Here is a 17,005-nt window from a genome sequence, read left to right as displayed (position 1 = left end):
CTTGAGGGGCTTATGTCACTACCTTGTGCGAACAAAAGGGACAAATGTCACTATCTGGATCGGGGATATGGGCTAGAGGCACTACCTTGTGCGAACAAGAGGGACAAATGTCACTATCTGGATCGGGGATATGGGTTAGAGGCTCTACCTTGTGCGAACCAGGGGTGGGGGGGGGGGGGGGGAGGGGTTAATGAAACTATCTTGTGTGAGAAAGAGAGCTAATACAACTACTTTTGGCGGGAAATGGGGCTAATGTCATTACCTTTTGCGACCAAGAGGGGCTGGGGCTATTATCCCTACCTGGTGCAAGAAAAGGAGGTTATATACATACTTTGTTCGAGAAAAGGGGGTTATGCCACTATCTAGTGCGGTAAAGGAGTCAGATGTTACTTCCTTGTGCGAACAAGAGGGGGTGGGTTATTTCACTACAATGGGGGTATATGTAAAGCAGGCTAATTTCACTGTTACTACTTGGTGCGGGAAATGGGGATTACGCCATTTTCTATTGGCGGAAGCGGCTTTCATCACTATCTAGTGCATGAAAGGGGGCTTATGTCAATATCTAGTGGGTATACGGTAAGTGGCTTCTATCACTATCTAGTGCGGGGAAAGGGGGATAATGTCACTTTCTAGTGGGTGAAAGTGGCTTTCATCACTACCTAGTGCCGGGAAAGGTGGCTAATGTCACTTTCTAGTGGGGGAAGATGCTTTCATCACTATCTAGTGCCGAGAAAGGGGGCTAATGTCACTTTCTAGTGGGTGAAAGCGGCTTTCATCACTATCTCGTGCCGGGAAAGGGCTTATGTCACTTACTAGTGTGTGAAATGGCTTCCATCACTATCTAGTGCCGGGAAAGTTGGCTTATGCAACTATCTAGTGGAGGGAAGCGGCCTTTATCACTATCTAGTGCGAGAAAGGAGGCTTATGCCATTTTCTAGTGTGAAAAAGCGGCCTTTATCACTGTGTAGTGCGGGAAAGGGTGCTAATGTCACTATCTGATTCGAAAGAGCGTTTTTTAAATATAATTATATCCTGGGAAAGTGGCTTTCATCACTATCTGGCGCGGTGACGTGTCATTTCGGGAAAGTGGGTACTTTCAATTTATGATACTTGTACTTCATGATAGGGTAATATTACTCTGCAGGTGCGGGTCAATGGGCTTACATTAAATGACTGTTTCATGGAACTTTTAGCATAGCCAGAGTTTGTTGTTGTTTTTTTCAGCAAGCTATTATGTGCATTGGCGGCTCGCTGTCCATTCCATTCATAATTTCCGGTCTGATTTGCGCAAGTGATATGCCGGAAGTGACATCAGAACTGCTCAGTATTACAATGTTTATGTGCGGCGTAGCGACCTTGCTGCAGATTATTTTCGGAATAAGGTATGCTAAGATACTGTGTTGAGCGGATTTCCAAAGTATTTTTCAGTATTCCGTTGTTTTTATTGTTGTGTTATCCTTTAAACTATGCTATAATAGAATAACACGATTTCATTAAAACAACTGAAACCTTACTTTTTGGAACCAAAAGAACTGAAATCCGGTGCACTGGGTCGACCATTGGGATCTCCTCGGCCATTTTTATCGAAAACAACCTCGGATGTATATGGACGGTTTACATATTCAGAAATCGGTAGGTTTAAGCCCGCTGCAAGTAGATCGCGTAGTAATTTAATTTAGCAGTTAAACTTTATGACTTAACTCTTTGGAATCTTAATTATATTTGCAATAATAAACTTTACTGACAATCAATTTAAACTAAGATCAATAAATATAAGCTAAAACAATACATTCAATTAATGATATAATTAAAAAAAATACGAACTACTTCTACTGATGTACCGGCATACATCCTAGGTTGTTTTCGATAAAATTGGCCGAGGTGTTCCGAATGTCGGTCGGCGATTCCGTTCGTTCCAAAACTGTCAAGCACACCCATTACATATTTTTTTTTTAGTTCAGGCTGGGTGGGGGTGGTGTAGGTTCGAATTGTTATGGGGAAAGTGGGAATGCGTTATTAAACTTAATAGAACAAATGCAAGGGACCCATACGACCTTGACCGTTAAATCCCAAACAACGGATAAAATAGTACAAACATTAGTAGTGATAGTATCATGACTTCCATAGCTTTTAATATGCTGACTGTTAACCATTTATAGTCATAACGCCAGTAATCATAAACTCTACGAGTCTACGGGCACCTGGCGCCCCCATCCTTCCCTAAAATCGTCCATGTTTACTTTTTATTTTAATAAATAAATCTCCCCTATAATAATTTAAACCAAATAAATTTCGCTTTGGATGGAAGTCAAAAGGTTAAGCCCCAAAGTTATGTCTTCCTCCAACCTTAAATCCTAGAACCGCTCCCGCATAGGGCATTGACCTTAGACTCGACTTAAGCCTTATCTGAGAAGCTTGTTCAGCACCTTCAATAGGTGTTATCTTACTTTAGGTCACTGAACACTTAAAAATATATAAAATTAGATGTACGTGAAGTTAGCGGCCTAGCGGCCTAGCGGCCTAGCGGCCTAAAATGGTTTCCTATTTCAAAGCATGTATAGATGCATTTTCTTCTAAAACAATGATATATTAACTGTTTTTATGCACAGACTATCACTCTGAGGCGATTATCAACATTTTTTTCAAAAACGTCGATAAAGCAGTCAGCTAATTCAAAGCAGTAAACATGCATTTTCTTCTAAAACAATGACATATTAACTGTTTTTATGCACAAATTAACACATTGAAGCGATTATCAACATTTTTTTTCAAAATCGTTGATAAAGCAGTCAGCTACATCAAAGCATTAAACATGCCTGTTTTTCTAAAACAATGATGTATTTACTGTTTTTATGCACAAATTATCACTCTGATAAACCATAAATTTGTCATTTTTTTAGAAGAAAAGGCATGTATAAATGGTTTATAATAGAAACCAATTTTAGGCCGCTAGGCCGCCAGGCCAATAACTTCACACCGCTAGGCCGCTGAAGTGCTCGATCGACTTTTTTGAAAAAATGTTTATAATTGCTTAAGAATGATAATTTGGGCATAAAACAGAAAATATATAAAAAATATTAGAAGGAGAGGCATGTTCACATGCTTTGAAAAGCTGACTGCTTGTTCGACTTTTTGAAAAACAACTGTTGATATTCGCCTCAGAGTGATAGTGTGTGCTTAAAAACAGTTAATATATCACTGTTTTAGAAGAAAATGTATGTATACATGCTTTGAAATAGGATAGCATTTTAGGCCGGCAGGCCGCTAGTAAAATTAGTTCAAGTGAATGAACAAACACTGTCAAGAGAATAATGACCTGACACGACTATTTGTTTTTGCTAAACAAAGTGGAAATTTACATTAATGGCCTTTTTGCTTTTAAAGGGACACTGTATTTGTCTGCTACGTAAATTGTAGTAAAATTTAAAATAAAGTCAATAAATGTATCTGTATTAATCACGTAACTTTTAAATGCTAAATATATACACTATAAACTGGGAAACAATTATGCGCTATTTTAAGCGGGTAAATTCAGCTATGACATCGACGAAATATTCTTTTAATCGTTTAAATGATGTATTTTCGGCTTCATACTAGTTCGTATTGATAAATGTAGACTTGTTTTGAGAAATTACTGTATTTGCCAATTTTGGATAATCTGGTGTCTAGTAGTCCCTTTAACTCGTGTAACTTATGATAACTTTTATAACTATTGAATAACACTAAAATATAATCATGGTAATCGACACCATTAATCGGCAATGATAATATTTTACTGAACGAAAAATACTACATGCACATGTTAATTAACATTTTCTCTTAGTTTCTGGTCGATTCTACAAACGTTTTAATGAAAGTTGACTATCGTAATGCATAGACATTCGTTCTTACTGTAGTGCTTATTATTGCAAAGTGTGATAAAGGGGGCTGCCTTGACCCCTTTACCAGTTTAATCTGATCTATTTTTCAACGATTTTGAAACAAGCTACATTGTATTACAGCATAATATTAATGACTCTCGTTGGCACAATGCTACGCCAGTGTTGTCTTGTGCAGTGGGAGAAACCGGAGTACCCGTAGGAAAGACACTCGTCAAGTTTGGTGACCACAAACCAAACTCACGAGCCCCCACGCTTGGAATCGTACCCCTTAAACGTTTTGTGAGAGCGAGTGCGCCAACCACCGTGATCACCCCTTCATTCAACAATTGACAGGGCATGGGGATGAGGGGAATGCATAATAGAAAAAAAACGTATTTTTCTTGACTATTTTTCAGGCTAGGCATTGTCCAGGGTGGCTCCCACACGTTTGTAGCCCCCATTGTGGCAATGATGGCGGTGGATAAGTGGGCGTGTCCGGAAACAGGTAGGCCCGATGGGAAGGGTGTAAATGTGCTAAGTGCGTGGCGGGATGGGTCAGGGGACTCTAGGTTTTCCTACTAGGAATCATTCTGGGTTGTGGATACCTTTATGGCCACTATGGCGATGCACAATTAAGCGTTTCCGGAAATAGGTCGGCTAATTGTGTGTCGGGAATAGTGCGGGTACGAGAAGGTTAAAGTACAGGTTTCGTACCATGCACGACCAAACATAGAGGCGTTTCGTACCATGCACGACCAAACATAGAGGCGTTTCGTACCATGCATGACCAAATATAGAGGCGTTAGCTCTGGGAGCTAAATACAGGGGAGAAAACAGATCTCGTGCCATTCCAGACAGGCGCGTAGCTGATTGTACGCAAAAACGCAGTTGCATGATGAAAATTTGACAGATCGAAGTTTTTGTCATACAAAAAAAACAAACAATTAGAAATAAAAACCGAAGGGGTAAGGGGGTGAAGGGGTTAATATGCTGCCCGTCATCGATCTGTGTAATCCAAAACTGGCCCTAGCTACGCGCCTGCCTGACCTGACTCGAAAAGCTGATTACCGCAAAAAATGCCCGAATGGGATATGGTATTCATTGTTGAATGGGTTTTAAAATGTTAGAATTTGTTAATTATTGCTTTGTAATTAATTTTCGGGGTAAAAGGTATCCAACTTACATATACGCTGATTTTGGATGTAAAGGTTTTGTGTTCAGATTTTTAAAAAAAAAATATATATAATAAACATTGTATTTTGACCTTCAAATTTGCAAAACATTTCACTTACGTCCAATTTCGGTTGAAACAAATGGCAAATATACAAGTTGGAATAACTTTACATGCGCGTAGCTAGGGTCAATTTTGGATTACGCAGATCGATGCCTTGGGGTATATCACCCCCTACTCCCCTTCGGTTTTAATTTCAAATTCGTTGGTTTAGTTGGTATGACAAAAAAGTAATTATTAAAATGTCAGATGTTCACAAAACATCTTTTTAAAATTCTAATTCAATAAAATATATAGCGATTTTTTGTTAATTTGAAGGTGCCGTAGGAGTAAATGGAACAGCCATTGACAGGGAAGAAGTCTGGCAAAGCAGAATGAGGGAGGTACGTACGCTGCTCCACTCAGAACCATTTCACACAGACAAATGTCCTGGATAATTGTCGAAATTGTAAATCTTGGACACCATTCGAAATATGATTGTATACATATAAATATATTGCAATTTGCAACCAACTTCACGTGTCATACCATAGATAACGTCATAATGTTTGCCGTCATATTTCCCGCTTACATAACATATAGTGGCACATGTAATCAGTTTGTGTATACCACGTGAAAGATTACGTCATATATGCTACGTCGGAAGGCAATATTTTGCTTAAAATGAAGACTTAAAACAAAGATAACCTTTCTTTTACGACGCTATTTTAAATGTAACAAAGGGCAGTCTATGCCGTCTAAAGAGCCCAGCCTTCGTTTTATTACCGGAGTTTAATTAGATGATAATTTTCCTCAAACACTTCGACAAACCTGTCTCCAAAATAATGTTTTGACATTGCTCCGTCAGACGGCTGTAATGTAAAAAGGTTTGTCGAAGTCTTTTAAGGAACTAAACTCTCGATCAAACTCTGGTAAAAGACCGACCGTGTCATGTTTTGTGGAAGTAAGGAGTTGAACAGATTTTGCTAAGAAATATTTTATTTGATTTTGGATAAAAAAGCATTCACATTCTTTTGGAAAAATCTGTTAATATTATTACTTTCTTTTGGCGTCAAAATGCCCAAGACTACCTTTTCAACAATGTCTTGATGCTATCTTTTCAAATTAAAAAGTTATTCAAACAAATAATGGAAAGCAGTGGATGGAATTCATTACCTGGTTACAATGCAAAAATATTTTGTTTAAATAGCTGCAATCACCACAAAGACTTAAGATTGGGTAGTTCCTATAAATATGACTCATAAACATATTCATTTTGTATTAAGACATTTCCGGAAAAACGTAAATGCTTTCGTAAATATTGCTCAAATGTTAATTACAGCTTTACATGTTGCAACGGATATATGAATTATGCTTGCTAATCATTGAACCTCAAATCTAAATAAAAATGGATTTTTTTAAACATTTAATTTGGTCCTTAAAACGACGTTTGTATTGTGGCCGGCCCTAAACTGCTTTAATGCTGCCACAGTCGTTCATTGGTAGTCACAGAGACAGAGTTAAAGTTGATCAACAGCAAATTTGTCTACCGGCCAACGGCAAATTTGTCTACCGGTCAACGGCAACTTTGTCTACCGGCCAAAGGCAAATTTGTCTACCGGTCAACAACAAATTTGTCTACCTTTAAAGCACGTATTTTAATGATAACAACCAGTTCAGTGCTGTTTATTTTCAGTTTGTTCTGTTGTTTCTAACTACACGTATATATAATTGAATTCATCTAGAACGATTGCATAAATTCTATCACACTGAATTGGCATTTGCGTACCAAGTTTTAGTTAGAGTTTATTTTTGGTCTACTTAACATTAAACCTGCAAACCGAGCACAGTCTGTCGCCAATTTAATGGTTTAGAAGGCAAAACATAAACATGAACTATCTAAGTGTCAACGCAAAGTGTCTCTATCCTTGCCATCGCGCATTAAAGATCGTCAATATAATCAACTTTTTAAAATCAATTAATTACTAAATGAAAGTTGGTGTTAGTGTCGTTAAATGCTTTATTAATGATTAGATCAGACTCCCTCCGACGACCAAGCGTGACATGACACTAGGTGGAAGTTAATGACATCAAGGAAGGTCTTTCTGATTAAGAATGGGCGAAGCGAGCGTAGCGAACGAGCTCTTTGCTAAATCATTTAGATTATACTACAGGTCATCCAACTTCAGTCAACGCTAAATCTGAGACAGGGAGTTTGTATCTGATGAGTAACAATAGGCAGACCTTTAAACACTCGCGAAAGATTATGTTCTTTATGCTTAAGCCTAATACTCAATGATTGCCTCAGCATCTGCAATTTCATTGGCTAAAAATGTAGGTTGTATTCTTAACTGATGTCTCGTTCGACAGACTTACCGCACGTTTTTTTTTCACGCCACCGCTCCTCCGAACGGAAATATAAAAATCTGCGATCTGTTCTTTTGTCAGCACTCTGATATGACTGGTTTGCAGATATTTACGCAAAAAATGGCTCATTCCAAGACGAAAAGTAAAAACGTTTTCAAAACGGTATATATCTGTGAGAGTTAAGCTGAATATTCCATTGGGTATTTTCCTTGTACTAACACTCAGAAGGGTGACCAAAGTTGTTACATTTCAGATTTATCATTAAATATGATTATTATATAGGATCCGCTCCTCTTTTTGAACTAAATGTTAAAAATTAAATTGTGAACACTCGATCCACTCTTTCGCGGCCAAATTCCGTCGAACAATGTTTTAAATTGATATGGCCTAAAAATTAAAGGGGATATGGACCAGATGGTTTAAAAATCGGTAAATACAGTATTTCCCCAAAACAAGCCTAGAACTGTTAATGTAGGAGGAAGGAGCTAGTAGGAAGCCCCCCCCCGGTATAATGGTTAAAATAATAACCGTAACAACCATGTTGCTGTCTCATCTGTGTTTTCCCTTTTAAAATAACGTATAACGGTTTCCCAGTTTAAATCTGATCGGTTTATGAGTAACAATAAATATACCGACGCTGTTTTCAAACCTTCTGTGATTTACGTGGCAGACAACCGTAGTAAATTTAGAATTTGAAAACTGCGAAAGATGCATATGTCGTAAACGATTGTATACATCAGTAAGTTCACAACGATGCCAATGTTATATTAGTTTTTTTATACTTTTCTTTTTGCAATTGAATCATCTGGTGTCCAGCCCCTTTAAAACATGCTGTCCCTTATTCTTTTACAGATCCAGGGAAACCTGATGGTTGCATCGTTGACGCAAGTGTTTCTTGGCTGTACGGGGCTAATTGGAGTCCTAATGCGTTTTATCGGACCTCTCACTATCGCCCCGACCATCTCGCTTATCGGCCTCTCTCTAACTGGCGTCGTTATAGAATTTAACAAAGTGCACTGGGGCGTCGCCTTCCTGTGAGTAGAGTCTACGTGTTTCTAACTAGATATTCTATACTCTCCCTTTAAGGACAATGAGGAGATTAGCCCGGTATGGCGATAACAGCCCCAATTGTCGCATTTCCTTGAGTAGGGCTTGTGTGTTTTTTAAATAGATATATATCAAATAAGAGGTTTATTACCGATTAAGAAGGGCCGGGCAGGATTATGGGCCAGATAACAATAGCGACCATCTCATCATTGCTCCTGCCATATCGCTTTTCCTTCGCGTCGTCGAGTTCAAAAAGCTTCATTGGGGCGTCGCCTCTCTGTGAGTAGGGCATGTGTTTTTTTAATGAGATAGATCTGCATGTATATGTATACTAACGGGTTGTGAAGGGTCGCACAGAGCAATAGCGGCCCTCTCAATATCGCCACGTCCATTGCTCTACAATCAACAGTTGGGCGTCGCTTTTCTTTGAGTACAGAACCACTTGTCTCGTGTTAATAAATAACACGTACAACCCCTATTGTTTTATTACAATTAAGTTTTAGTCTCGAAGCTAGCTCACCCATCAGCAATCGACATTCAGCTCGACTTTCAAAATGACGAAGTCCTATTGTCGAACGGGCTCGGCATTCAGTTGGACCTTCGGCTCAACATTCAGCTCAACATTAAGCTCGCATTCAAAATGCCTAAGTCCTATTGTCGAACTGGCTTGGTAATCATTTAGACATTCAGCTCAACATTCAGTTCGATATTCAAAATGACGAAGTCCTATTGTCGAACTGGCTCGAGGCATTGAGTGAGACGTCCAGATCAACATTTAGAGACAAACTGCGAATGTCGAGCTGGCCCGTCATTCACTTCGACATTCAAATGACAATGTCCAAATATCGAGCGCTGACAAAATGGCAAAAGGTCCGAATGTTGAGCTGCCCTGTCATTTGGCTCGACGTTCAGCTCAACATTCCTACGAACGATCCTAGATATACGATCCTAGATACAACTCTGTTATATGACATTTAGCGTTGTAACTTTCAGAGCTATGGCACTAACGCTGATGTTCACGCTGTATCTAGGGGGCGTACGGGTACCATTTCCGGGCTGGACCCGGATCAAGGGCTGTCACATGATCAAATACCCGCTCTTTCAGCTGTTTCCGGTACGGGCATCCGTCTGGTTTGTTTAATTTGTGGTGTAATAGTCTACTCTTTAATACTTTCAAATGTTATGATCATATGACTGTATTTTTAAAGTCACTGAACCTTTTTACATGTACTTGCCTTTTCAATTCATTGATGCTACTAATAAATAATGGGAGATAATTACTTATGATTATAATAATACTTCACAGAGATAACTTCCCTTGCCTGTGTTTTAGGTGATCCTGAGTATCTGCTTCAGTTGGCTGTTCTGTTATATCTTGACGGTGACGGACACGTTCACCACCAACAGCACACTTCCGGCGTACCAGGCGCGAACAGACGCGAGGCTTGACGTCCTCGAGCGGGCGCCATGGTTTTACTGGCCCTACCCCTGTAAGAACGAGGACCGCAATGGCCGTTTTTTTTAATGTTTTGTTTTTTGTCTAGAAACATATTTAAAACGTTTATTAATCATACTGACCGTTTGACTGTCCGTCTTGTGAACTTGATCCTATTTAAAACACGCTTCCCCCACCTAAAAGGTTTCCTAGAAAGCTCGTGTCTGATGTACATTCAAGTAGTCTTGAGACACAAGCCATTAATCGGCCATTAGTTAATTAGCTATTTTACTGAAGAAGTATTTTAACTACTTATATTTAATCCAGACAAATCACTGCTTACATTTGTTCAATGACCCCCACTGTTGGGGTAGACAATACACAGTTATATCCCTTGACCAATGGAGTATGAATTTGAAATACCTTCAGTCTTTCTATAGTAGGTACACTAATGTCCTCTCATTGATACAATATTGCCACCCTCGCTACTCACATTACACTATAGTTCTTAACCATTTAAAATATTTCGTTGTTATATCGCACATGTAATGCACCAGTCAATTGAAACCACGCCCCCAGTTCTTGGGAATAGCGGGGACTTTGACTTTCTGCCCAGCCAATCCCAGGTAAAATCCCCGTCCTGCGGGGACAAACTGCTGGTAAAATCCCCACCAAATGCCCCCGCGTCCCGGGGACATCCTAGGTAAGGACCATTCCCCGCGTTTATGGTACGATAACAAAACCACTGCATTCACCCGGCACTGCGGGAACACCTGGAAGGTAAACACGGCCCATTTCCCCGCTATTTCCGGTATTCCTCGGACCTTGGGGGGGGGGGGGGGGGGTGCGTGGTTACGGTTGACTGGTGCATAAATGTTCATCATAGCGTGATTACGTCAAGGGTGCATATTCAAACAGTGTTTGATCGAAGGTCAAGGTCACACAGAGAGCTCTTGTATTTTTAAATCACTGACAAATGTCAATATAACATTGTTCATAAGGAACGAAGTTTCGTACACGGTGCAATATTTCAAGGTCAATATCACGTTTAGTGGTCAAGGTCACGTTTCCTGTTTATTTTTTTTCTAATGTTTTAATCTTTTTATGAAAGAGATTTATTGGTGTCTTAATTCCCTGATATACACTGAATTTAGTACAAATTGCAAGATTCCAACAACGGTGATTTAAGGTCAAGATCACTCATTGGGATCAAGGTCACGTTTCCGTATTTTTTTTCTTCTTAAAGTGTAATCGTTTTATCGAAAAAAATGCCTTGAAGATCTCATCCCATGATATAGACTCAATATAGTAATTCCTTTTTGGGCGATCCTTTCGTTTCAGTTCAGTTCGGAATACCGAGCGTCAGTGCCGCCGGCTATGTCGGTCTCCTTGCAGCCACTCTGTCCTCTATCATAGAATCCATCGGCGACTACTTCGCGTGTGCCCGGATATCAGGGGCGCCACCCCCGCCCGCGCATGCTGTCAACAGGGGAATCGGCATTGAGGGCCTCTCTAGTATCGTTTCCGGTCTGGTAGGGGCGGGCCATGGAACCACATCGTACAGCGGAAATATTGGAGCTATCGGCATCACAAAGGTTCTCATACATGAACACGACAATGAATGTATTTCATAGCATTCAATAAAAACATTTTATAAGTGTATATCGCCACGTTAAAGCAAAAGGCTCTTATTGACCGACATATATACTTCACTCTCACCTTCAGCTTATGAACACTTTTGAAGTAAGCATGCACGAGAGGTCAGTATTTGTTTTCTATGCGGAGTTACTTTTTTCTTAAGAAGTGAGTTTTAAAGACAAGGTACTCACACAGTGACACTTAGAACTGATTCCATCAAACTGCTATTGCTGTTAAGTATGCAACTTTATAGCCGCTCACCACCCCTCGGCCAACCGATTGGCGCACAAGAAAAGCTTAACCAGGAACAACTTCAACGCTCACCTATTCCTTGTTCTTGTTGTATAATTTTATCAGAAACGATCATACTTTCGAGCAACACTGCTTAAGATTTGCTGCTGCACTACAAACAGATGAGGTCTTAGGGCTTTTAAAGTCTGCCCGCGTCTATTGGCTGCATGATGGCTTGACCACACAGCCCCCTCGCCGTCCTTGTGTAGTTAAAAGGTCAATTAAGAAACCGAAAGGATGTAATTTACCCTTATTATTGAACGCGGTTTAAAGCATGGCAGAGCAGTTTAGACCCAAAAAGGTTGCTGATTAAGAAAGATAAATGACATCTTAAGCGTAACATCACCGAGAAAATAAAAGAAACCGGTTAAATTGTCGCGGCGCCTTGGTGAATTTGCAATGTTTTACCCAAGGAAGGCTTAGACCGGATAATCAGTGCCTCAGAGTGCCGTATAAATGCGACACAATTATCTTATGAACATGAACACTTTGTTGAAGACGAAGCTTCATCAAAATCTTGATCCGCTAAATTTGATGCATATTGCTTCCTTTACTACGAGGAGATATAGGAGATACTCTTTAACCCAGAAATGCATCCATTTTTCCAGTTAATTATGACTAACCATTTAGACAGCGCGGCATTGAATCCGATATTATGTGGGGAAATGGACAAGCTTTGGTGATCCTTTTGGTAATCCCTGACCTCACAACCGTTAGCGAATACATATCTCCAAATATTTCAGGTAGCGAGCCGCGCGGTCTTTTTGACGGCGGGGGGTATTCTTATTGTGTGCGGCGTCGTCGGCAAGTTTGGGGCGGTCCTGTCTCTAATACCCGACCCCGTCATCGGAGGCACCCTGACCGTGCTGTTTGGGATGGTGTCGGCCGTCGGGATCTCCACCCTTAAGTATGTGGACCTAGACTCTACCCGGAACCTCACTATCCTGGGAACCTCCCTTTTACTTGGACTCATGGTTCCGCAATTCATCAATGATCCAAATAATGCCGCGGCCATTGACACAGGTATGGCCAAACTCTTCGCAGTGGTTACTATCCATTGTTGTACAGTTCGAATTTCAATGGAAGCACCTAAACCATTTTCCATCAAAAACAATCTTGGATGTATATGGATGGTTTACAATGTCAGGCATCTTTACATTTGATTACCCTGTATGTAGATCACAAAGTAATTTCGATTAAGCAGTTAAGCCTAAGGACTTGATTGAATTATGCAATAAAACACTTGAATGGTAATAAATTAGAACTTCAAATTACACGTTAAAATACTACAATTAGTTAATTGAAATTATTATTACTTTAACGAACTACTTTTACTAATGCACGGGCAAACATCCGCAGCACGTCGTATGGCGGAGAAGACCGAGGTGTTCCGATTTGTGCGTCACTTCGTTGTTTGTCGGTGGGCGTTTATTGACCTTATTTTGCCATGTGTACACACCTTAGGTTTAGTTTAGTGTCCTTATGTTACCACGATCATATATGTTCACTTTGCAGGATCCGAGGAGCTGGACCAAATGATCAGGGTTATGCTGGGAACCGCCATGTTCGTCGGCGGCTTCGTCGGCTGCTTCCTTGATAATACCGTGCCAGGTAAGACCACAGTTACTTGGTATTTGGACAGCATTTTTGGCCAGTCGAGCTATCTCAGGGTTGGAGCGTTTGGTCCCTAGAGTGATCTCTTGGACTGAGAATCATAAAAAATGTGTTTAAGTACTCTATGATACACATAATAAACAAATAATCCACTTTTAGTCGTATATTTTTACATATTAAATATTTTAAAATTTTCTACAATGATAAAGATTGTATAAAATTTAAAAATATTTAATATGTAAAAATAAACGACCAAAAGTGTATTATTTGTTTATTATGTCTATCATAGAGTACTAAAACACATTTTTTATGAGTCTCAGTCAAAGAAATCAGCCTACTAGGAAAATTGCTCGAATCAGGTAGCTCGACTGGCCAAAAAAGCTGTCCAAATACCAAGTAACTGTGGGTAAGACGTCCAAGTGTAGGTCAAAAGAGGAATATTGATTGTTTCAGTGTATGATCGCAATATATTTCACTAAACGAGCCGCAAAAAGTTACATTTCGAGTTCGGAAATGACGTCGTTGAAATTGTTTCCGCTGAAGTTTGTTTTGTGCGTGAGTACGCGCTAAAAAACAGTGGAAACAATTATAAAAAAACATTTTCTGTGATTGAAACAGTGATTTTTATTTTATTTTACTGATAGATCTCTATAAACTACCGGAAAATATGTGATACAAAGGTGTTGTCGCTTTAGAGACGCTTCAATTACTTCAAAAGGAGGTTACATTTGAAGTATATGCATTGCCACTTCCATGATAATCGGTTTTGGTATCGACTGCTCCATTAACCACAACTTGCTAGGCATACCTTTGTGGGTCAAAATTGTTGTACTTTAATCACACAGATTTCTAGATATCGTTATAATGGTTATACACATTAAGTGACGTCGTTAGCGAAAACGAATCATAAGGAGAAAAATCATGTTGTTGTTTTTTGCGAGATTACGTGCCTCGTGGCAATTATAGCTAGTTTTACATACATTTTCGAAAAGGTTATTTAATAATTTGCACACATTATTATTTGTTTGTTTCTTAATCCTACTTCTTGGTTAAATTTAAGTCTTTTAGTGTTATTACCTTGTCTTATTTCCGAATATTCTTGTCGCCTGAGAAAAAAAAAATGGTAACTAGTATATTGTGGATTGTGCTTTTACTAGTTATTTAGAACATTGTTTTAAAAGTAGACAGTCACTTCCAGGGACGCCGGAGGAGCGCGGTATCCTGTCCTGGCGTCAGAATTTAGCCGCCGAGAATTCCATCTACAACAAAGACTCCAACATGTACGATCTTCCCTTGGTCACTAAGTGCTTCCGGCGGGCCGGATGGTGCGCCTACATCCCCATCTCCCCATCATTCGACAAGGATGTGTCTCTGATCTGTCAGAAGTGTTGCTGCTGTAAGAACTCCAATACAGATAATACCGGTCCAGAAAAATACGCGTATGAAAACTCTGTAGATGTTGAAGTGCCAGTTGTGCAACAGAATGGAACGAAAATGTGACGTAATTCAAATAACAAAATATGACGTAGTGAAACCTGTGACGTATTTCAAATACCGAATTGTGACGTAATTCAAATAAAAAATGTAACGTAGTGCAAAAAGCAAAGAGTGACGTATTGCAAAAAGCAAATGATCAGGTAATTTTGCAAAATGCAAAATTCAAACTGTGAAGGAAGTGCTAAAGAAACTAATACTAATGTTGTCAGCCATTTCGAAAGTCGCTTCCTAGTGACAGAATGGCTGGCTTAATAAAAAACATTCCTGATTTGATTTTTTGTAAGTAACGGACACAAACGTCTTATACGCGCAACGTTAAATTCTTACTTGCAATCGATCGCCTGAAAGCAAGTAGCAGAAAATGACATTTCGGTAGGCCAAGTGTGTCAGCCCTCCTCCACTGTTTATTTTAATCCATGTCAACTCTTGTAGTGTGGATAGAAATGATAAATTGTCGGTGAAGTTCTACATTTTTTATGTAATTTTCTGCTGCATTTATTGTGAAAAGTTAGTTAATTGAGTCATTGAATCATGTTGCGATAGCTCCAATGTTTCTGACGCGATGTAAACGTCATATTTTAACTTTATTCGGGGAATGTAACTTCAAGATGGTGTTGCAATTTTAAAAAAAGTTAATCGGCAAGGGGCACAGTATAGTTTTACACTTTATAGATGCACAAAAGAAAGGTATTGATTTTGATATATTATAATGTTTAACTAATTTGATTTTAACATGATTTTTGCAGTTTGTATAAATGCATTTTTTTTGCGTAGTGTTAACCAATATTGTGCCTCTTTTAAATCGATAATTTAGCCTTACAATGCTTTGTCGACAACATGTCTGACTGGTCAGTGTTTATTTCAGGAATGAATTTTCGGACTCCACACACTTTTACCAGCCCAAATGCGTTCATACCTCGATAATGAAGTCAATCATTCCTTTCATTTTCACCAAAAGTTCAATATTTCTTACCATAATTGTTAAAAAAAATACTTTCATTTTCACCCATTCTGTAGATGGATCGACCCGACCGTCACATGGAACACTTTATTAAATGACGTCATACAAACGCGAGAAAGAATATAATTATTTCATAGTTGAAACGTCAAATTACTTTTTAACGTAAAATTAAAACGCTACTGATAGCAATAATCCTAACAAATCATAAATGATAATTTTTCGACACATTGTTTGAAGTTGAGGTGAAAATACATGTAAATATATGAATATAAGTAAGCTGGTGACCTCTATATATGAAACTTATTTTAACTTCGCCCAGTACTCAGATACGATATGCTACAACGTACAGGCGTGACGCACTACGTGTGCGGGTTCATCTACGTATGAACTACTTTTTGAGTCTCACGTCATCAAGATATGTGTTGTATGTATGCATAATTAATACGAAATCCAAAATGTTATGTCATATGACAGAATATAAATTATATCTTAACTGCTTGTTCAGAATGTTGTTTACGAAACTGATCTCTTATAATGAAATGCTATAATACATAAACCACTGAAAGGTTTTTGTGCATTTCATGTAATTTATTTCATATCATGCGGGTATGAATAAGTTTTTTTTTGCAGAAAACATATCATTCAATCTCTGGACCTTATAAATAAAATACAAAAACTTTGTATACGAAACAGTGGATTTGAATTTAAATAATTTCAAAATTATTATTTTGTGCATCTTTATGTCCTGAATTTAAACCTTTTAAGATTGTAGATAGTGTATATTAATAAAACTGTATATTAAAGCAGCCTTTTTTATTTTTTAATCTCGATCGATCAAAATAAGATTAGTTTAAGTACCGGCCACAATGTCTCAAAATATCCATAACGTTTTTGATTATATCAAAAATACTTCTAAATTTCATTTTTGAAAATCATGGCTGACTATAAATTGAATTAATTCTTTAAACATTTTTTCCTTAGACACAAATGAAAAATAAAGATGAAAACAATCGTCAGCACATTTGGGTTTGCGACCAGCGACCTCATCAACGGCGCCGGTGGGGACATATTCTTCATTGGGTTTC

The 17,005-nt window shown here is 38.7% G+C and overlaps 1 protein-coding gene across 4 annotated transcripts in view; it reads left to right on the top strand.

Moving 5' to 3' along the window:
• Nucleotides 1-16,717, top strand: part of LOC128211292 (solute carrier family 23 member 2-like) — a 49,953-nt gene extending 33,236 nt beyond the window's left edge. For 3 of the 4 annotated variants that reach the window (XM_052915940.1, XM_052915942.1, XM_052915941.1), the window contains exons 3-12: nucleotides 1,225-1,382; nucleotides 4,277-4,365; nucleotides 5,410-5,474; nucleotides 8,290-8,471; nucleotides 9,478-9,598; nucleotides 9,818-9,974; nucleotides 11,261-11,514; nucleotides 12,592-12,871; nucleotides 13,364-13,459; nucleotides 14,661-16,717. In XM_052915940.1, the coding sequence (XP_052771900.1) occupies nucleotides 1,225-1,382; nucleotides 4,277-4,365; nucleotides 5,410-5,474; nucleotides 8,290-8,471; nucleotides 9,478-9,598; nucleotides 9,818-9,974; nucleotides 11,261-11,514; nucleotides 12,592-12,871; nucleotides 13,364-13,459; nucleotides 14,661-14,962 (1,704 nt within the window). In that variant the 3' untranslated portion in view covers nucleotides 14,963-16,717. The remainder of the gene's footprint in view (nucleotides 1-1,224; nucleotides 1,383-4,276; nucleotides 4,366-5,409; nucleotides 5,475-8,289; nucleotides 8,472-9,477; nucleotides 9,599-9,817; nucleotides 9,975-11,260; nucleotides 11,515-12,591; nucleotides 12,872-13,363; nucleotides 13,460-14,660) is intronic. The other variant, XM_052915943.1, reaches the window with a different exon arrangement.
• Nucleotides 16,718-17,005: the final 288 nt, after the last annotated feature.

The sequence above is a fragment of the Mya arenaria genome, chromosome 12 (assembly GCF_026914265.1).
Source record: "Mya arenaria isolate MELC-2E11 chromosome 12, ASM2691426v1".
Lineage (NCBI taxonomy): Eukaryota > Metazoa > Mollusca > Bivalvia > Myida > Myidae > Mya > Mya arenaria.
Note: the sequence above shows the minus strand (reverse complement) of the source record. Positions and strands in the feature narration are given on the sequence as shown.